The sequence below is a fragment of the Mus caroli genome, unplaced genomic scaffold, assembly GCF_978045245.1.
Source record: "Mus caroli unplaced genomic scaffold, Mus_caroli_1 scaffold_11, whole genome shotgun sequence".
In the NCBI taxonomy this organism is placed as follows: Eukaryota; Metazoa; Chordata; class Mammalia; order Rodentia; family Muridae; genus Mus; species Mus caroli.
In genome coordinates this window covers 103,732,601-103,754,473 of record NW_028227266.1, presented here as the reverse complement: position 1 = coordinate 103,754,473, position 21,873 = coordinate 103,732,601, and the positions used below count along the sequence as shown (strand labels likewise).

General features: G+C 42.2%; 1 protein-coding gene across 3 annotated transcripts in view; it reads right to left on the bottom strand.

Annotated features, from left to right (window-relative positions):
• Cpne4 (copine 4) overlaps window positions 1-21,873 on the bottom strand; it is a 485,330-nt gene that overhangs the window by 116,489 nt on the left and 346,968 nt on the right. For all 3 annotated transcript variants that reach the window (XM_021171653.2, XM_021171654.3, XM_029482117.2), the window contains exons 6-7: window positions 10,122-10,205; window positions 6,860-6,949 (exon numbers count right to left, since the gene is read on the bottom strand). In XM_021171653.2, the coding sequence (XP_021027312.1) occupies window positions 6,860-6,949; window positions 10,122-10,205 (174 nt within the window). The remainder of the gene's footprint in view (window positions 1-6,859; window positions 6,950-10,121; window positions 10,206-21,873) is intronic.

Genomic DNA, 21,873 nt, shown 5'->3' with positions numbered 1-21,873 from the left:
AAATCAACAATAAGTAATGCAAGAATATTTAAAGGATGGATAAAGGTTAAAGGTAATGGGTTTACAGGGACTGGGGATAAAAAGCAAAGGTCCAAGGCAAACTAAGAACATACTGGAGGGCAGTCCCAACTCAACTCATTAGGCAAATGCATATCATTTTGACTCAGAGAGTCCAAAGAAGAACAGTGGAACTTAGGGAGAAAATACAATTTCAACTCAAGACAGCCTGGTCACAGTTAGAAGGGGAAGATGCAGATAGTTGGACTAGTGAAAGAACAAATGCAAATGATTTTATAGAGTGGCAAGAACACACACAGACGTGTACACTTAGCTTTGTGTTAAGATGGCAGAAAAATAATGAACTGCTGAAGGGCGGAACCTGAAACAAGTTGGCAGTAAGAAGGAGAGGGTGTCTCTTAATGCAGGCTAAGCAAATGGTTGTGTCTAGTACTATTTATGAGTTATTAACAAGGAAGACTCCAGCCTCAATGAGCTGGGATTTTGACTTACGAGAGCACTTTAGGGATCGTTCACAAGTCCCAACTTTGGGAGTCTCAGATGGCAACTTGTAACTGTGGCTGTTTCATTAAGCCAAAAAGGAGGAGGTGACCGATGAACAGGTGTGGGCAACATTATCATTTGATGGTCACTTTTGATGGGTATCTGGGCTTCCTTTCTCACTCTCATGGGTCTGACTTCTCCTTTAGTTTTAGAACACTGCTCCCTGCTTTCTGTTACCGATGATTACCGACTATGTTTTCTCTGTGCCCACCTTAGAATGACCTCAGTTAACAGCCTGGACCCCTTGCTTGCCACTCTCAAAGCAGCTAGCTTTCATCAACGCTTACTTGAAGGAATTCACATGCAATTTATAGAGGGGAGACTCCAAATCATCTGTGTAACTAATATATTGGAAAAAGAGAGAATCTGTCTCTTTAGTATAGGTGGTTCAAAGTTCTCAGTGTGAGCAGGTGGTATTTGTCAAGCCTGCTCTCGTGTGGCCTCTCCCCTCAGTACTAAGTATGTTATGGTGTCAATAAATGTTTGCCAATGGTGCTCCCCAACCCTCTCCTTCTCTAAGACCCCCCCAATCTGAAAGACTCTCCTGTGAGAAGCATACAGTCTCTAAAATTCATGACTTGTTTAGGATCAGTGTGTTGGTCAAATCAAAAGAACTGATGAATATCACATCTCATTGAATTGCTTTTTGGAGAGTATCTTCCCTTAATGGAACATTAAGTGATTCAGGGTTTCAGACCTCATAAAATATCTTACATGTAGACATTTTTCTTGTTAAATGTTTCAATGACAGAAAATGAAGCATTTTGCTCAAGAGTCAAAAACATGCTCATCATGGTGATTCATCTTCTAATAAATCAAATACAGGAGGAATGAGTTCAAGAGATAGCCAACAACTTGACATCCACATAAAGTTATGTCTTAGGGAGAAAGAAATTATAGAACTTTTAAATTGATGATCTCAAAGCTTTGGTCTAGGAAGCAAGGAAACCTTTAAGTACCCACTTATGAAGTTTGAGCTTGAAGAATTCAAGGGCCAACTTAAAGGAGTTCTCCTTGCTCAAAGACATAATGATAGAGTGTGTGAAAAGATTAATAATCGTGGAAATAGACTGAAACATTCACATAAAAATCCATGAATTCTTAATAACACCAGGGGCATTGTTGCTCAAAATCAGAACTTGGCCCCAGTGACCCATTTGTAGGAAACATAATGTAGAAAAACACTTCAGGACACACTAGTCTGCTTTTTTTTTTCCTTTAAAGAAACCTCACAGAAAACAAGACTAAACATACAAAGAGGGAGCAACAACTAACTCATTAAAAGAGCCTCATTTTCACCCTGGGCATGTTTTAAAGCCTGCTATAAAACCAGGATAACAGGGACCTATGAGATGTCTCAGTGGGTAAGAGTGCTTGTTCCACAGACATGAGTTCAAATCCCTGGCCCTCATGTATGGTCTCAAGTGCTGTGCCTGCAGGTCCAGCGCTGTGTATGGGTGGGTGAGGCAGAGAAAGGACAAGTGGGACTTGCTGGCTCTCAGCCTAGCTTCAGATTTAGTGAGAGATTTTGTCTCAAGGGACCAACGTACAAAGTGATAGAGAAGGATACCACACATCCTCCTTCTGCCTCAGTGTCTATTTGTGGGTGTGTGCACCTGGCACATATGAGCACATACAGCACACACACACACACACACACACACACACACACACACACACACAAACACATACAGAACAGAAAATCCAACTGTTTCAGAGGTTAGCAAATCACTAGCAGAGAGGCAGATATACACAGGTGGCAAGGTATCTAATGGCATTAAATGCTTCCAGGTAACAGTCTTGGGCATGAGATAGTTTTCTGGTTGTGTTTACTGGAAGGTCCTTCATTCTTTGGTGGTACATCCTGGAGTATTTTCACATCAGGAAATGTAGTTGCTAAATAACACCATGGCATACTATTGCTTGGCCTCAGGCTTTACCCTGCCCCTTTATGGCTTTCTATAGTAGCTTACCATAGGCCTCTAGAACATCATCATCTTATGATGTAGCAAAAATGTAAATATTTGATCTAATTCGAAACATCTATTCTTTTAAAAGGACTCAGAGAAATTTGAGGGAGGGGCACCTGAGAGCATTGTGGGCCTACTGCCTGCTCACCTCGGTTCAAGATGGCTCAGCGGTGTGAGTGACAGGGAACGTCAGGGCGTGATGACAGGAAGCTGGCCATGATTAATGATTTCCGAAGCTGTGGGATGGTATGGGGGTGGGGGAGGGGGAGGGGAGAAGGTCTCAGCACTCTTTAAACTGCCTGTGTACTTAAATACTTTCATATTAAATACATAAATCAATTTCAAAAGTGTCATCTAGTCACTGTTTTTGACTTTTATCATGAAGAGGAAAACAAACAAATGGAGAAGCTACTAGCTACTTAACGTTGATGTTCACGTAGATGCTGCGTAACTAAGAAAGACACTGAAAGGATGCTTTGGAACAAAAGCCTTCATTATTAAGTTAGGATTTAAAATCTAGCCTGATAGATGGTTTAGGACATTCCGATTTTCAATTTTGTTGGTTGGGAAGATGACACCCATATGATTAGAGCTCTGATCTGGCAGCTTGGCACTGCAGTATTTGGAGAAGCCATACTAGAATTTCATGGCTGCTCTCGAAGCAAAAGAACCAATGAATATAAATAAAAGGCCGCATAAGAACCCATCCCACCTTTCAGAAGAGCCAACGTTGCCACTGCAGGGCCAGCCCGGCAGTGGGTGGTAGGGAAGCCTCCTCACAATGGGGCTAGGCCTAGCCTGCCAACCTCCCTATTAGACCAGCTTTCCTGGCACAGGTTAAGGCCAGAAGCCGTTACTGCAGGAACTCTAGGCAGGGACTGGATGTGGTAGATGTCTGGATGCACAGGGAACAGATGCTTACTGTGTGGAGAAGCAGCGTCAGCCGGGAAGACAGAGACATCTGCAGGAAGCTTGTGAACTGATGAGACAGCACATTCTGTAAAGCGCTTTGAGGATTTGGGGTTGGTCCCCAGAGAGACCTTGTTTTGTTTTTTGAAGGTTGACATCACCCAAAGAACAATACACATACGCATATACTCAGACGCATGTGCCCACACTCACTGCCCACTACAAGGGCTAAGAAAGTATTGGTAAATAAGGCTAGGAAGCACCCCATGGATGTTAGCGCCACCAGGAAGGCGTTCTGCAAGTGGGAGGAGATTGAAGAGACTCAGAAGCAAGCAGTGTGCTCAAGGAAATGCAGAAGAATAAGGACAGCCTCCAAAGCAGAGAGCTGACTGTCATTTCTCCTGCATGTGCAGGGTGTACAGCCTGGGTCTAAGCACTGGACAGAGAGAGGGTGGCAGGGAGGAAGCCAGTAAAGAGGAGTGGAGAAGGGCAGAGTGGAAACTAGTGAAAGCTGCCGACGCTTAATCTCAAAAAGTGTGGTCACTGAACAGGGACATGAATCCCATTGGGAAGCTTGACAAAAATGCAGATTCTTATGCCTATTCTATATCCCCTGAATCTGAAACTTGGGGTTGCAGGTGAAGCTCAGCCATTCCTATTTCAACAAGTCTTTTAGGCACTGTGAACATGTCAGGAGTTTGAGAATACTGGACTGTACCAGCAACTCTTAATTAAAAATGACTTTTCCCTCTAGGGATCATTCTTCAATGTCTAAATATATTTTGGTTTATCAAATTGGTGAGAGAGTCAGGGAAGGAGTGAAGGAGAAGGAGGGGAAAGAGAGAGGGAAGGAGAGAGAGAGAGAGAGAGAGAGAGAGAGAGAGAGAGAGAGAGAGAGAGAGAGAGAGAGAGAGAGAGAGAGAGAGTAACTACTCTCTATAATACACAGGACAGTCCCCCAGTACAGTACCAATAGATCAGCTGTGAAGATGCTGAGAAACTGGTCCTCCCTTCTACGTTTACCCTTGCTTCTTTTCTTCTTTCCTCCACCATTCCTTAATTCTGTCTCTTCCTCTTTTCCATCTGACTATATCTTATGACTCTATCATCTCATACATGTTCTTGTTCCTACAGAGACCACAGAGTTCTCAAAAACCCACGGAGGGATCCTTATTTATATTTTTATAAAAATATTCATCTGTACTAAACCTTTTTTTTTTTTACCCACTCAATGACTCCCAGTGGCAAAATGCCAAAGGACGTGATATTTTATTCGTGGCCCAAGGAAAAGAGTTATTTTTCTGGGACAGGTGAGCACTGCTCAAAGCAGAATTGGTAATCGCCACCCATACCGGAAGCTGCAGCTCTCGGGCACCTTAAAAAGGAGTTTCTACCAAGAAATCCAATCGGAAATCCCATCCTTCCCACACACACACCCCCCAGCATGAATGAGAGTTTCCAGAGGTTGTCCCCAAATAACTTTGTTTTTCATAAGAGGTAGAGATAGACATTGGACATGTCATTAGCACCATGGAAGTCAGCTAGTCTGTTCACTACCGACAGTTCAACCACAATATCCACACAGTGGATTTAAGCAAGGATATGCAACATTACCGAGACTAGGTCTAACCAAACAGACGGGATTCTAACCTGAATGATAACAATGAAACTACAAGAAACTTCAGGGTGAATGGGGTAGAGGATGCCATCACGTAGGCAGACAGCAGCAGTGCCTATGGTGGCTAGTGTGATGCGACAGCTGGACAGACTGGAGAACTGACTGGGAGGTAATCCCTGAGGTGTTCCTTTGGAGGACTAGCTTGATCGTGTTACTTGACATGGGAGGACCCATGTTTCTGGTGGATGAACCTCAACTGTGTAAGAATGGAGGAAGTGAGTTGGGCACTAGCTTCCATGAGTCTTTCCTCTCTTCTGACTGCAGATGCACTAGGTCCCTGATGCCTTCACTACTGCCCCACAATGCACTGCAGCCTGGAATGTGAGCCAAAAGAAATACTTTCTCCTTAAGTTGATTTTGTTAAAGTATTTTTTATCACAGAAACAGTCACTAAGACAATGCCCATCTTGCAACTTGCTGAGAATGGCTCCCCTGAGAAGCAACCATTCATGTTAATTCCGAGTGGCGAGTGGACCACTCCTTTTATCTTCATGTGGACAAGGATGCTGTTGCCCTTTGGAATCTGAAGCCAATGAGGGTCTGAGTTACCCAGCATCCCTCCTATGCCCTCAGGCTCAATTCACCTTCTGACTTCTGTCTTCCTTCTGGTTTGCTCACTGTACAGAACACCAGAAAAGCTGATGGGACCCTGAATCTGCTTGATAATCATGTTAATCAACTGGACTTTGGGCTTATGGATAGTTTGTGTGAAGTGAGTTAGTCATCCTGAATCCATAGAGTTGACTCTGTGGTATTAGCAACGAAATTTCTCAAGATTCCAAGACCAAGGGCAGAGCAATCCAATGACCACAGCAAGTGTCTCCAGGAAGAGACTTCTGGTATTCAGTCTGTTGTCTCCATCTCATGATTCCTGATTCTCCCAGTACATGAAACCCAGGCCCTCCAATTTCTATATTTCCATAGTGCTCAAGGTATTTGTGGCAGATTAAAAAGATTGGTCCTAATACTTTTCATTTCCTCCCATGGAGAGGTAGAATACATTGTGTTTGAATCTGGAGTAGGCACACTTAGGCTTCTAGGTTATGGAGAAAGTAAATGGGTTCTTCAACTTGCACTCAGAGGCCCTGCAGCTTCTGTTTTGGACTCTTGAAACCCACAGCTACTAGACATAAAATTTTAAGCTAATGTGTCTGATGACAAGAACTAAGACACACACACACACACATACACACACACACACACACACACACACACACACACATGCACTGCCTACCAACCCCTAGAAGTCACCCCATTCATGGGCAGCAGACCATGAATGCCTCACAGAGACCAAGAATGCCTATGAACCACCTAGATTGTCTATGAACCACCCTGTTTGCCCATGCACAGAGTTATAAGCTAAACACATTTACTACCTCAAACTACCACACTTGTGTGTGTGTGTAGAGTAATACATTATATAACAATAGATACCTGATGCAGAAATATTTTCTTTCCAGAAACTTTCAATTATACTCTGAAGTTATTGCCACATTTTGTTTCTGAAACATCCCAGGCACTGTCTTTTGACATAATACATTAGGATTTATTTTAGAGCTATTGTATGAGTGTTGATAGCTCTGGAAGAAGAAACAGCCTCACTTTCTTCTATTAAGATGCTAAAAGGTGAGAGGGTTGGGAGAGTGGCACAGAAAATTCTGCATGCCCTGGTTCATGGGAGAGAAGAAGCGGGTGCAGTGCAATGCATTTTCAAATTCACATCTCTCAGATAGGATCTAACCTTCAGCCTGCGGTCTGGATCTCCACTGCATAGAGAGTTTACCGATACTTTGAATGACTTCCAGGCTGGGCTTAAGTTATTCATCACAACCTGGGAAGAGAAAGAGATGAATAGTGATTTGAAGAGGAAAGGCTTGACATTTTCATACTCCAACAGGAAAATGACTCCAGAAGCCACTGTGCTGTTTATGAAAAGATATCCATTTTGGACAGGTGGCTTGATGCAAACTTGAGGACAGTGGATATTTTAAGAGTGGCCCTGAAGTAGGTCATTATGGGCAGAACCGCTGTGTTCTCTGGCCTCAATGTTGTTTCATGAATAAGGACAGTGACATTGCCCAGCATGGGAATATAGAAGATAATCTCTTCAATATCTAAAGACCTGGGGTTGAGGCAAGGTTGCCTCTGGCCACTGATAAAGGATTCCCCAGTCCTGAAGGGCCATCAGTCTTACGGTATGGATTCCTTTCCCTTGGAGTCAGCAGAGGAAAGGTATCTGGGATGGGTGGAAAGGTACTGCTGAAAACATCACCTGTGAGCAGTTAGTGATTGCTGGGGCTAGGGGAGTCTATTAGGCTTGTGGTGTGGATCCTGGTCAGTTGTCCATGCTCCAGTGAACAACCTCACAAGCACGCTCATGTGAGCAGTCCTAATTAAACTCAACAGCTCACACAAGCACACAAAAAGACATCAAAGTAGGAGGTGAGCTTGCTGGGCACCCAGTGAGAGTGAAAGAGGGTTAAGATATGTGTGTGTGTGTGAGTGTGTGAGTGTGTGTGTGTGTGTGTGTGTATGTGAGTGTGTGTTGAGAGCTTTGGAAGTCTATGAGTTATATCAGATGGAGAGTCTGGGAATTTTCTAGATGAAGAATACTCAACTTTACATTAGCCAAACACTATCTCAATTAGAATGTTTAGAAAGATATAACCTGGTAATTCTTCAGATTATAAAGTTAACCAATAATATAGCAAAAATGTATTTAAAATCAGCTTATTAATCATGAACTTGGCTAAATGTTGCCTAAGAGTCCATGAGATTTTTCCTGCCTTTGTTTTGTTTTGAATGATCCAGCCTGTTTCAGAGTGTATAAGTGGTTCCTTTGTATCAGGCATGTACTTTAGAGTAGGGGCTACCAGAGTGTGATTCATGGACCAGTAGGTGCTATGTTACTGAGGACTTCGTGCAAGCACAAATTCTGAGCTCCACCTAGTCCTATAAGCAGACACTTTTGAAGATCTTTCATGTTATCTACTGAATGAAACTTAAGAGGGCACCCAAATAAAATCAAACTATTAAATGAATTCTGCTATGTTAATCTATGAAGTTTTTAGGTAGAAGTCTTTGTGGATTTTGATTTTGGAAAAATATTCTGTCTCCAAATAGAGTAATTATTTCATAAATGATTCCCACTTCTTCCTTACTATAATTATGAATTATTGATGAGATCACAGATTCATTATTAAATTTATTTTAATGTATTAAAATACAGAAACAATGTTCCTTCGTGAGTTTGTCTTGTCTCCTAATACCCTGGGCATGACCAAATTTCTGAGAAGGAGAATTGGTTAATATATTCTGTGTTTATTTAGGACAATGTTAAGGAGTGAAGAGGTTTGGGGAAATCAGTAGCAGAGAGAGGGAGGGAGGGAGAGGGGGAAGATAGAGGGAGGGAGGGAGAGAGAGAAGAGAGAGAAGAGAGGAGAGAGAGAGAGAGAGAGAGAGAGAGAGAGAGAGAGAGAGAGAGAGAGAGAGAGATATGCTGGCACTCTGCCTGCTCTCTCCTCTTTCTTTACTCATTCTGAGACTCTAGTCTATGGTATTGCATGGCTCACATCAGCTATGGGTCTTTCCCACCATAGTCAGGCCTCTCTGGAAGTACCCTTATATACCTCCAAACATTTGAGGTTTTTTTTTTTTTTCCTTTAGGTGATTCTAAATCCCATCAAGTTGACAATGGATATTAACCATCATAGGCATTGCCTGTGCATATAAGAGAATTGTACCAGGCATTTAGGGTAGGGAAGGATAAGGATTAAAACCTGTAATCTGCAACTCTATAGGTGGAACAACATTATGAACTAACCAGTACCCCGGAGCTCTTGACTCTAGCTGCATATGTATCAAAAGATGGCCTAGTCTGCCATTACTGGAAAGAGAGGCCCATTGGACATGCAAACTTTATATGCCCCAGTACAGGGGAACACCAGGGCCAAAAAGTGGGAATGGGTGGGTAGGGGAGTGGGGGGGGAGGGTATGGGGGACTTTTGGGATAGCATTGGAAATGTAATTGAGGAAAATACGTAATAAAAAAAATAGAAAAAACCCCTGTAATAGCTCTGAAATATCTCCCATAGACTTATATATCTGAATACTTTGTTCCTAGTTGATGGCATCTTTTGAGAGCTTGTGGAAACTTTGGAAAATACTGCCTAGTTGGGAGACATTGCCCACAAGGCAGGGTCCTGCCTCCTGATCCTTGAGATGTAATCAAGCCCCTCTGCTTCCTCTCCCATGTGGGCAGAATTCCTTGAGAACAAAAACAAAGCCTTCATCCTTTCCATTGCTTCTGCCAAGTATTTGGGCACAGGGATAATAAAAGCAGTGACCATGAAGCTGCTTGGAGGGAGAATGGGTGAGGAGCTCACCTAGGCCCAGTGACTTGTTACCTCTAGTGTTCCTAATTTATTATAAATAAATTATAGCTTGGCTGTGTTGAAATTCAACTATAGGATGTTATCTAGAAAGGAGAATTTTCTCCAACGTTAGAAAATCAGAGTAAACACCCAGATCAAAAATGTGGAGGATCATCCCAAGGAGAGAGGAGGCCCCAGGTCTGTCTGTCTACAAGCAGTGAGCTAACAAGAAATAGGATGTCCCATGGCCAACCCTAGACAAAGAACTATAGGTAACAAATAACAGTGAGAGCTGGAGGAATAGTCTTTCCTGAAGAAGAGTCCAGCAATTGACTTTCCAATACCAAGGGTCATCTCTGAAATCATACAAGCAACATTTTATGGATTAAGCAGACTGTAGTTCTATATTTAAGGTAACACATACACACGCATGTGTGCACACACAAGAGCTACAGAAAAAGAGGTCACAAATTTAAGAGAGAGCCAAGGGGCACATGGAAAGGGTTGGAGGGAGGACAGGGAAGGGGAAAATAGTATAACTATATTTTAGCTTTTAAAAATTGGAAATCATGTACAGCAATTCTTTACAAGGGCATTACTGGTCTCAGAGGCAGAGTGCACGCATCTTACCTCTGTTCGGTGCACAAGCTGTTGAGTCGCGTCATCGTTCATTCTGAAAATTTCCAGAAATGGGTCGGATTTACTGAAGAAATCCTAAAACAGATAAATGAAATTAAGTGTTCTTTAATTCTCTTTATCTCTTTCCTGAACTTGATATGGTCCTGACCACTGGTAGACTTAATCATCATAACTGATTTTCTGGGGAATGGAGGACAACTGGCCATTTCCTTTTGGAAGGTCAGCCTCAACTCCACACCTTCTCCTCCTTACCCCAAGTCAGTATGTGCCACCATTTCTTCCTGTGCTCTTGTCCTTCCAACTCACTCTTTGCCTGGAATGAGCTGCATCTGAACTCTTTGTTATGTATTTGCTAGGCTGAACTCTGAAGGATTCTTCACAGATGGATTCAAATGCCAGTTCCTTGAGAAGTCAGAAATCTGTTGTCTCAGATACGCTAATCATGGCTATTTCAGAGTCCATATCTGACCTCTGTGATGTCTGGATCATTTATGCCTCTGCCTCTATTATCTGTTGCCTGGTTCTGCTTCTTGGTATGTTTGTTAATTTTGATTAAATAAACACTTCATAAAGAAGATTACGAAGGTTTCAGATGAGTCATCAGCATCTAAAGGCGCTAAAATGAGGGCAGTGCCTTGAATCTTGTCCGGATTAAGCTGTTCAGAGGTAGGACTTCAAAAGCCTTTAGTAAAAAAGAGTCCTTCTATTTCGGAGTCCTCCCTCCTTGGGTGCTGTCCTTGGAATGAGCTACCTGCAAGCCAGAGTATTTATGGAGTAGGTCCTCCCTGTAGAAAACTCTGAGTCTCTGTTGATCTCTGCTAGCCCAGCTTTAGGTTCCTGGTTCACTTTCTCTGTTTCTGTTTGTTAATTAGTGAACACGTTGAGAGGCGAAACCCCTCACATTGCTGCACTCCTCCCTGGAGCATCCTGTTCTCTCAGTGGCCCTGAATTTCTACCTTTTCTTTCCCTATTCCATAAGTCAATTGAATTTTGGGCTCAGTTTTTGTTTTCTAGACACTTCCTGGTAAACTTCACAGGCTCTCTATCCCCATGCTATTTAAGGAGCCAGGCTTGCGTGAGAAACCTGCACAAAGTGTGTGAGTTATCTCGCTGGCTTTTCTTCTCTGCTCAGTTTCTGGGTTCTTTCATCTTGGCTGCCTGAGAACCCACAGACAGATGTCCCTTGTATCTTTTTAGTGCTTAGGGGTGTTTCCAGTGGGAGGAAAAGCCAATACAAACAGGTGCTTTACTGGCGTCAGAACCTACAGAGCATATATCTTCTTTATAGCTTTGGTTTTTTGGACCTGTGGTTGGTAAATTCTCAGAAGGGAGGAACTATGCCTTGCTTTCTCTTACACATTTACTGTTTATCTTCTTAGCATTTTACAAAGTGTATACTTTCTTGTTATTTTACAGTGTACTCTCTAAGTATTTTACACGGGGAGTACATTTTGCAGTGTATACATTATAATAGTGCCTGGGTAAAGGAACACATGCATGAATGAATACAGTAATGAATGAATGGATGGATGAATGAATGAATAAATGAGCCTGTGGTATAGAATATGGAGGCACCTCTTCCATAGCACTCCCAATCTAAAATGTAACAGAACAGAATTAAATCTATATTGGCCCTAACATCCATCGAGTTAACAAGCCACCATCTGACATTTTATTTCCCTTTGGCTCCAACTTGTAAATTTCCCTTCTCTACCAGGGTCTTCAGTCATCTTCCCCTAAGCTGTAGGGGGTGTGGAGGCCATAAAGCCTTTGTGTTATGTTAGGATCCTAGGAACACTAGTACCTAGTTGTACTCTCTGCCTTCAAGTTTGCTGGGAAGATAAATATAAGAGTCAACATGACTTATGCTAAATAGTGAATGAACAAGTGTGCAAGGGTTCTTTAGAAAGGAGGCATAAATGGTTGATTTGACTGAAGAAAATGGCTGTGAGGATCTAGAGCAGGAATATTGTGAAAGAAGAAACATGGAGGGGTTTGAGGAAGCAGCTTAATTTTTCTGTGTGTGCTGAGGGAGGGTGAAGACATAGTAACAAAGATCACTGATGGGCTTTGCTATCCTGGAGAGAAAGACCAGTGCCACCAAGGGACAGTGAGCAGGAAAGCAGCAAACCTGGCTCTGTCCTGAATATGAGCCTAAAGAGCATTGAAGCACATATGGACACACAGACTGGAAGCATACACAACTGCACAAGTTCAAGCTCAGTGGAGACCCAACCCGAGGGGACAAGTAGACACAGGGTGGCTCACCCAACCGAGATGCTATTTGCAGTTGGTACCCATTGGCAAAGGGGAAAAAAACAATCAATTTTTTTTTCCAAGGAAGTGCTACTGGGTATATCAACCTACTATACTCCAGGGTAGGCCCCATGCCAGGGGTGGTTGCCCAAAACAAACATAACAAATGCTAAGGTTTGTTGATGTGTGTGTTGTTTTGTCTTGTTTAGGCATGGTTTTTATCTTTTTCATTTGTTTCGTTTTTCATTTTTAATGCTTATGATCAAAGTATATTTTATGGGCCCTGAGCATCCTGCTATCCCAGGGGGATCTCCACTCTCCTATCACCTCTCATCCATCTACATCAGACTCCTGAACTACACTGACAGGGGCATGTTGTCCTGAATGGCTCTACCCAGCAGCTGACACAGACAAATGCAGACATCCACAGCCAAACAGTGGATAGAGCTTGGGAACTCTTATGCCATAATAGGAGGAAGGATTGAAGCCCTGAAGGGGATAGGAATTCCTCAGGAAGACCAACAGGGTCAACTAACCTGAACCCTTGGGGTTCTTAGAGTATGAATCACCAATCAAAGAACATACACAGGCTGGATCTAGGCCTGCCTGCTCACATGTAGCAGATGTATAGCTTGGTCTTCAGGTGGGTCCCCAACAACTGGAGCAGGGGCTATCCCAAAAGCTGTTGCCTGCATATGGGATATGTTCTTATAGCTGGCTGCCTTGTCTGGCCTCAGTGGGAGAAGTGCCTAGCCTTGAAGAAACTTGAAGTGCCATGGTGGGGGGATACCTAGTGGGGCTCCCACCCACTCACAGTAGAAGGATTGTGGGAGGGGCTGACCAGGACGGGGGCAGTGAGTGGAATATAAAGTGAGTAAGTAAAAAAATATTAAATTCAATTGAAGATTAAAAGATATTCAATTTATATAAGATCAAGGCAAACTCTCTGTATTGTATATTCTACACAATTTCAACACTAAAAATAATTTTGCAGCATTTTCTATAATTATTTCATAAGTCTTTAAAAATAATTCATTACTATCTAACTAGTATGTTTAAATTTCATAAAAAAGTACATAATCATTTTTTCAAGTAGTATTGTACTGGCAATGGTTTTAAAGACTGTGGTAAGACAGAAAAGCAGACAGCATTATATTGTTTACAAATTTAAAATAAGCTAATAAACTTTGGTTGGTGAAAGAAATATATTTTATGAAAATTACTTAAAAACAAATATTCTTAAAAAGAATATTGCCAGAGAACCTTTATAGAATATCCTAGAAAGAGAAGATGGGCAGGAGAGAACTACTTTCTCTGCATCCCGCCCCATCCAACCTGAGAATTGAGTACTGCCCTTTTCATTCCTGTCTGAAGGCAATGTCTGTCTTCCTCTTACCAGGGGTCTAAGTGTCTGCCTTCTTTGTTAGCCTGCCCCACACACCTTGCCTCATCCCTAAATGGCCCATTTGTTTCCCAGACACACTTGTAGCTCATTCCCATGTGCCTGTCAAGGCATTTGCTTCTCAGCCCATTTCTGTTTCTATACACTTCTAAAAATATTGTTGCCACCTCTCTTCCCCTTTCCCTTCTGGATGTGGGGCACATTAGCTTGTTCCTATATGCCCATGGGCTGCTGCTTTGCCTCCATAAATAGATTACTGCCCCTCGGGGGATGTTTGTGAATTATACTTAAGAATTGCTGACCACCATGGAAGAACTCTATCAATTACTTTCTTTTTTCCTATTTATGGAAAGATTTAAAACTTTTCTTTGGTGATTTTTCACTTAAAATGGAAAAGGTAGAAAAATATAAGTTAAAATCAGAAAGATAGGGAAAAAATCCAGAAACCCATCTATAACTTGGTGTTTGGAATCTGATGTTTTTGTATTGTTCATTTCTGTCCTGAGAACCCAGAAGACAGAAGTTGGTGGGAGACCTCACAGAACAATGTAGCTCTCAGACATCAACAGAGATGTTTCTTTGAGTAGCAGATGGTGGTTAATACAGAACTCTTAACTAGTCAGAGTGCAGAGAATAAAAGTCTGTGGAGTGTCATACTCTTCTCCACGTTCAAGGACAATTGTGGAAGAAGAGGTGGTAAGAGTCAGAGGTCAGGGATGACAGAGTGAACAAAACAGCATCTAGGCACAACAGGAATTCTGCAATCAAGGACTTGCAGCAGCTGTGGTTGCCTGCACAAAGCCTGTGTAAGATCAAGCCAGTCTATCATTTTAGCATGGAGAGGGGGAGGGACCTATAAGCAATCTTCTGTCTGTCCATCTGTCTGTCTGCTGTCTCTCTCTCTCTCTCTCTCTCTCTCTCTCTCTCTCTCTCTCTCTCTCTCTCTCTCTCTCTCTCTCTTTTCCCACCCCCTCTCTCAGCTGAGAACCTATTGACAGTTGATGGCTTGGGGAAGCAAGCGGCAGAGATTCAGTTTTCTTTAAGGGTGTGGTCCCATAGTCTGATAAATGCCCCCACAAATTGGATTCAGTTGGTTATTAAACACACACACATGAGAGAGAGGGGGGGGAGATAGATTGGGATGAATGGATCCAGGAAGAATTAGGGGGTGGCTAAGTTAAAGACGCATTGTATATATGAGTGAAGTTCTCAATGAAGTAATAAAAATACTACATCACAAGAAAGAAATCGGTGAGAAGCAACAGGTTTATTCAAGACTTCAGGGTTTTAAATCTATCTCAGTGGTCCAAGGTGTTGTATAGTGTATAGCAGTTTCTTCACAGGTTAATGCCTTCTATCTTGGAGGGAGGCTCATCAAGACATGGGATGTTAAAAGGGCAGTGAAACAGCAGGATATCTTAGGACAAAATGTTTACAAGGGGGTGACACAACAGGATGTTGTAAGGGGAGGTGAAACATGCCATCCTACAGAGAATCCTGTTAAGCTCAGGAAGTAATTCAAAATAGCATCAGGAAGTTCCAGAAATTGAGCAAATTGAGTAGACCCAGTCTCTTCCCAAGAGGATATGTAAGTATTGAGGTTTGATGAGAGATAGTCTCAGATAAACTGACTGGCTGAGAAGAGGTTCGAGGTTGATAAGCAGTCTGGAAGAAGCAGAGACCAGCAGAGCTATCTGGACAAGTGTCAGACCAGCTGAACCACCTGGAAAGGACCCCCTCCAACCTGCTAAGCTTCCTGCAGGTTACACAGTACAGTGCCTTCCAGGTTTCCAGCTTCCATGAGCTGTCATTCATGCTGGGATAGGCTTTACTGATGCAGACATCTTTGAATAATTTCTTGTAAATAACCTCTTACCCATATTCCTGTAAATAACCCCAATACAACTCATTGGTCCACTAGGTCAGACTTTGGTGGTCTCCTTTCTTTGGTCTCTAACGGTTCCCTATCTGAGATGAGCAGATAGATGTCTTATCATGTCTCTCTAGGAACAGTGTCACACAACACAGGGCGCAAAGGTCTTGAGAGGTCCTTCTCTCCAGAGGACCATCTCTTTGTTCTGTTCTTGGAAGTCACCCACAGCTTGGTCTTACGGTGCTGAGTCTGGATTCTTCCACAGAAACATGCAGCACTCTCCAGTAAGTCACTTCACATGCACAGAGGAAAGGTGGGGATCCTGGGGATGAGGGGTCACAGGGGACACCTTGTGAAAAGCATGGGATCCTTAAAATATCAGGGGAAGGTTTGAGAGAAGAAGCAAAAACTAAAGCTAAAAATTCTCCTCCTTGCATCACAAGTCTGTGTCTTTAAGACAAGCAACTCAAAAGCAGGTGAGATGGCTCGGTGAGTCAAGGTGCCTGTCTTCAAGCCAAAGGACCTCTTGGTGCTCAGGACCCACAATGCAGTAGGAGATAATGGACTCCTGAAAGTTATCTTTACACACACACACACACACACACACACACACACACAGAGAGAGAGAGAGAGAGAGAGAGAGAGAGAGAGAGAGAGAGAGATCACATTATGATCAAATATCCTACCAACGGGGTAAAGGGAGGGAGAGGGAAACAGAATGAATGAGTAAAGACATAATAACCAACCTAAATGTTCTGGACATTTTCTATATTACAATTGAAATGAATATATTACAATTCCCCAAGTATCAATAGTAGTTTGGTAAATCTAGATATACTCTACCAGATAATTCAGTATTTTGTCACTTTCACTTGGACGCATGCTGAAATTTTCTCATTTATTTCACACTTCTCATTTATTTCTCGTTTAGAAAACACCATTCAGGGGATGAATGGGAATTCCTGGACAGAAGCTGTGTCTGCCAAGGCTGATCGACTAATTAGAACTTCAATGATGTGTAAGAGGTTGGAATGTTATAAATCTAGAGCCAAAGTATCCTGAAGGGATCTTTTACCCCATTTAGTAGCCACGTTCTGCTCTCCTCTGTACATGACCTAACATCTTTTGTGACTACAGGGAAGAGCCTTGGGAATGTATGAACAGACCTCTAGTTCCACCAATCAAAGGGTTCGATTGCTGTCAGACAGCATCCGAGGCCAATAGAAGAGTTCCCCCTAATTTGCTGTAACTGCCTACCTGATATACCTGACAATATAGTTGAAAAGCGTTTTATTTCATACATATTTAAACTTGGTTGCTATAAAGAGTTTATGAAATGGATCCCTCATTGAAACATAGTATTTGGGAAAAGACCTAACCCTGTGTACCAGGCCCTGGTTCCTCATATTTAGCTCCAGAATAAACCATCTCCATCATTCCTGTATTACAGGATCTGTTTCTTTAACTGACAAGGGTTATTAGCATTAGGGTACTGTGAGTGTACCAGAGTGTAAAACGTAGAGTCAGATGCAGTCTCTGGCTTCATTCAAATGAAAATCTAATACATTCTAGGTGGCTTTAGCGTTACTGTCAAATCCAAACTCCACCACATCTGCTCTGGATAATCCTGAGCACAGGGTCATAGCCTCAATTTCCCACACACAGGGAGAAGATCATTTGTCTTCTCTATAGCAGTGTGGGAAAAGTAGAAGAGCTGTCTGCATGAATATGTCACATGGTAAACTTATAGATGCTGCCTTCTAGGAGTAATGTATGAAAAACAGAAGTCACACTAATACTGTGAAGAGCCAGTCAAATATGAGGCTAGTGATGATTAGGAGTATGTTTGATTGCTGGAAACAAAACCACTCAAAAGCAGTTCAAAAAAGTTACTCATGCAGATCCTCACAGGTTGTAAATCACAACCCTGGGCACAGTTGTTTGGTCACCATAATCTGGACTCTTTAGTTTTCTGTATATCAAAGTGATCTTGGAGACAGTTCACCATGATGAAGGTGAATGAATCAGGCCGATTAGACAAGTTTTGCTATAGTAAATCATTTAATATTCTATAGGTAACACCACTTTGGTCCAATGTGAAAGAAATCTGCTAGGTGGGGGTGACTATGAAATTTGTGGTAGTTTCAAGAACTAGAGAGGAAGAATGAAAAGTTCCCAACAAAGAGCAATGGCAAATGTTTGAAGAGTTGAAAACACTAATCTCCATAATGTGCTCATTACACATTGAGTAAGTATATCAGATTATCATACAAATAATTGTCTATTTAAAAAAATTAAAAAGAAGATACTCCCCATTCTATAACAGACATAATTTGGAACACACCCATATTTCTATCTGATCTTTTCACAATAACAAGGAAATCAAACTAGCCTACATGTCTACCAGTTGACGAATGGATGATGAAAGGGAAGCAGAGATATACAATGGAATTCTGTCCAGTCATGAACAAACATGAAGCTGGGAGATTTGCAGGGAAATGGGTGAAACTAGAAGCCAGCATATCAACCAAAACAATCCAGGATCAGATAGACAGATACCATCATACCATCCACTCTCTTTTCTTTGTGACCCCCAGCTTCTGACAGTTCGTTGTGTGTATACATGTGGACAAAAGCTAGGAAACTAGAACGGGTCCATGGAAAAATGGGAGGTGTGGACAAGATAACAGAACAAAGTGGAATGGGGGATATGGGGATGAAAAAGGTACAGAGCAGGGGCAAGGGGAAGCAGGGAGATGTGGATGCATAGGAGAGGGGAGTCAGCTAAAACCAAAGATGTATGAAAAAATCATGTGGAAGCTGTTACTTAACAGGCATGTTTTATAAAAGAATATATATTTTAAAGAAACAAGAAGAAAAATGAACAGTGCATATTTACAGCAGTAGTGTTTGAACCAGAACACTGATTCAGAGAAGAACTGGAAGGAGGTTGCCATATCTAGACACCACGGTTAGTCAGCTTTGGGTCTGTGGGCAAAGCTCCCTGTGCTCTGTGTGTAAGTTAGAAATACAAATGCCTACCTTTGGAAATACAGTCAGCATCTTAGGGATCATATGGGTCAGGTACTTGAGTGCTGGTATATTGGAGTGGCTTAGTAACTATAATTTTCCCATCATTTATACTGACTGGGCCCCCAATTCCAGGCAGCCATACTCAAGAACCATGACCCTACAGGACAGCAAAAAGAGCTTTCCTATCACAGTAAAGGGGGAGTTAGCCAACTATGTTATGAGAGACAAATATAGCCATTGTTTTTATGAATAAAGTTTTATTGGACCACTGCTACATCCCTTCATTTATGTTTCACTTATGTCTGTCTTCATGCCTCAAGACACAGCTCAGTGATAGGGACAGAGAGCATATGGCTTGCAAAGCCTACAGTACTTACCATCTGGCCCTGCACAGGAAAAGTTTGACAACCTCTATTTTAGAGACACATTTGCTTCGTCATCTACATCTCTGTCAAGCTAGGTTCCTGGAACCATTAAAATAGAGTCTGTCATGACAACCTTTGCAGATGTGGAGGCCAGTGGAAAAAGCAGTTTCTCTACAGCAGCATGGATACTTCCTCGGGGAAGGGAGGAGAAGGAAGATCCTGTTAGCTTTTATGTTCCAAAGCATGTATATGTAATGCCTCCATGGTAGGCTAATCGCCAACAGCCTGCTAATATGATGGAGGTGTGCTAATATAACAAAAGAAGCTATAAAGCCTCTCTCTTTGCTAAGTGAGTTGTGTAAGCCTATCTCTCCACTAAGTGAGTTGTGTCGACATTAAAGAAATAAGATACCCATCACAGATGCAATTTATTTTACTTGCTCGCTCTTAATGACAAATGCCTGTCAGACTTCAAAGATTTCAGCCTTTGGTAGATAGCTGCTGCTCGGATGAGCTGCAGAAAGGAAACTGAAAAGTAACTTTCTGCCAAGAAGAATGGACAGACTGCTTTATCACTGTGGCTTGCAAAAGTATTTAGCACTCCCTGGTGAATCCCACAATGGCTCCCAAACACCTGGTTTTGATATTCCTTTATACTCTTAAAAATTATTGGAGACTTGCCAGACTTTTAGTGTGGATTGTATTAGTTAATAAACACCATGTTATAAAACTTACACCTTAAAGAATATTCACTTGGTTGTTATTTTTTTTTTTAATGGCAAGGCCCACAAAGGGGAACAAAGTAACATTTAATCAGAAAAATAAATGTACTTTCCAAATTCAAGAAGCCAGTGAGGAGAGTATTACTAAAGTTTGTACACAGCAACCCAGTGACCGCAAGGAGAGGGAGAGGAGCTTGGGTTCTGTGCTCCTGTGCTCAGGGAGGCTCAGTCACCCTCCAGAGCATCTCATTGTTCAGGAGTGAGAGAGTGAGAATATCGAGAAAAGCTGTCTTAGTGTTACTATGGAAACAGGTTTAGGGATTCCTATGGAAGCAGGCAGGGATATAGTACCTCCCTTTGACAACTGCTGACCTCCAGCATATATACCCAGCCTCCTTTGCCTGACTTCCTGATTCTCTGAGCCAAGGGTCCCACCTCCTGAAAGCAATCTAATTTATATGTGAACCAGGAACTTCACTGGGTCACCCTCTGTCCCTGATGTTTGTTCGTTTGTTTGTTTTTTGAGTGTATATTTGTTACTTTAGGTAAATCATTTCACATCTCAGAATCTCAAATTACCATCTTTCAGAGAAGGCGGGTGGACAGAGCAGTGTGTTTTTAACCTGTGGTGTTTAAATGCTCAAAGGTTCCCAGAGTTCCTAGCGGCTCAGGGATTCAGATTTTCTGCGACTTGTATGAACTGGATACAGCCCATTTCCACCACATATTCAAGCTGCAGTTTTTAAGTATATGCAGAAATCAGTTACTTTAATGTTACTAATGTAATAAAGCCCAAGAACTTATTTGTATGACAGATGCTTTTAGTCATTGATTTCTAGCCAGTGAATATATCTGATGACTACATAAGTGGTTGCAAAACTGTTTAAAGCAAAAATCTAGAAAGGAATCTTACTTGAGAATTTCCAGAAGCTAATTTTATTTCTACTTGTGAAAGAAAAGGATTGTACTGTGTTATTCTGTTCTAGCCGTGTGTGTGTGTGTGTGTGTGTGTGTGTGTATCTTAGTATGTATGAGGACTGTGTTTAATCTGGAGAACCTGTGTAAAAACCTGGATATGATAACTACATGGCAAGACTGTTGCTGAAGACACCACCCACTTTGACTGCAGAGCACAGAGTGCTTAGTTGTGAACCGATCAGGAAATTCTCTATCCAACAGCTAGCTTTCATAGAGCTGAAATGTGCTATGCAGACTGCTGGAGGGAAGAAAGGACGTTGATGATCTTATCCAGCACTGAGCCCTTCATGCTGCAATACCAAACTACTAGACATGATGTACTTCTTTTATAATAATGGTCAAATTATTTATGGGGTAACCAATGGCTCTCTTGATTGGATATGAGGGCTGCTCTACAAAAGGAAATTCACGTCTGGTCCTATAAGCATGGTTAAAACCCATGGCCACTGAAGTCATAGCCCTAGGGGAGAAATGATGTTGTTCTGCTAAATGGGTGTCAAACTGCACTCTAAGTCCTCATCCATAGACTTGAGCTGCTCTCCTCCTTACATCATAGACTAGAGTACTCATGCATATGTCATAGACTCAAACACCCATGCTTACATCATAGGCTTGAGATGCTCTCATGCTTGCATCATAGACTCGAGATGCACTTATGCTTACATCATAGACTTGAGCACTCATATTTACATCATAGAGCATAGTACTCATGCTTACATCATAGACTCAAGGACTCATGCTTACATCATAGACTAAAGCTGCTCTCAACCTTGGGTAGTGAAGCTTCTTGCTGCAGTGGGTGGTGGTTAATGTAGGACCTCAAAACTAGTCCAAGTGTTGAGAGTTAGCGATCAAGAGTGCCTGGCCATAGACGAGACATCTCTATCAACCGTTCCCCCAGTGTTCGGGGAATTCATGGAAGATGAGACAGAAAGCTTGTAAGAGCTGGGGTATGGGGAGGAACACTGGGAAGTGTGCTCCTCTAGACAGGACGTGGCTCTTCCACACATGAATTCAGAGTGGCTGTGGTTGTCTTCCTAAGAGCTGCACATAACCAAGCCAGTTACTACTAGCAGTGGGAGCAAGGGCTATCTCTGACATTTTGACCTACTTC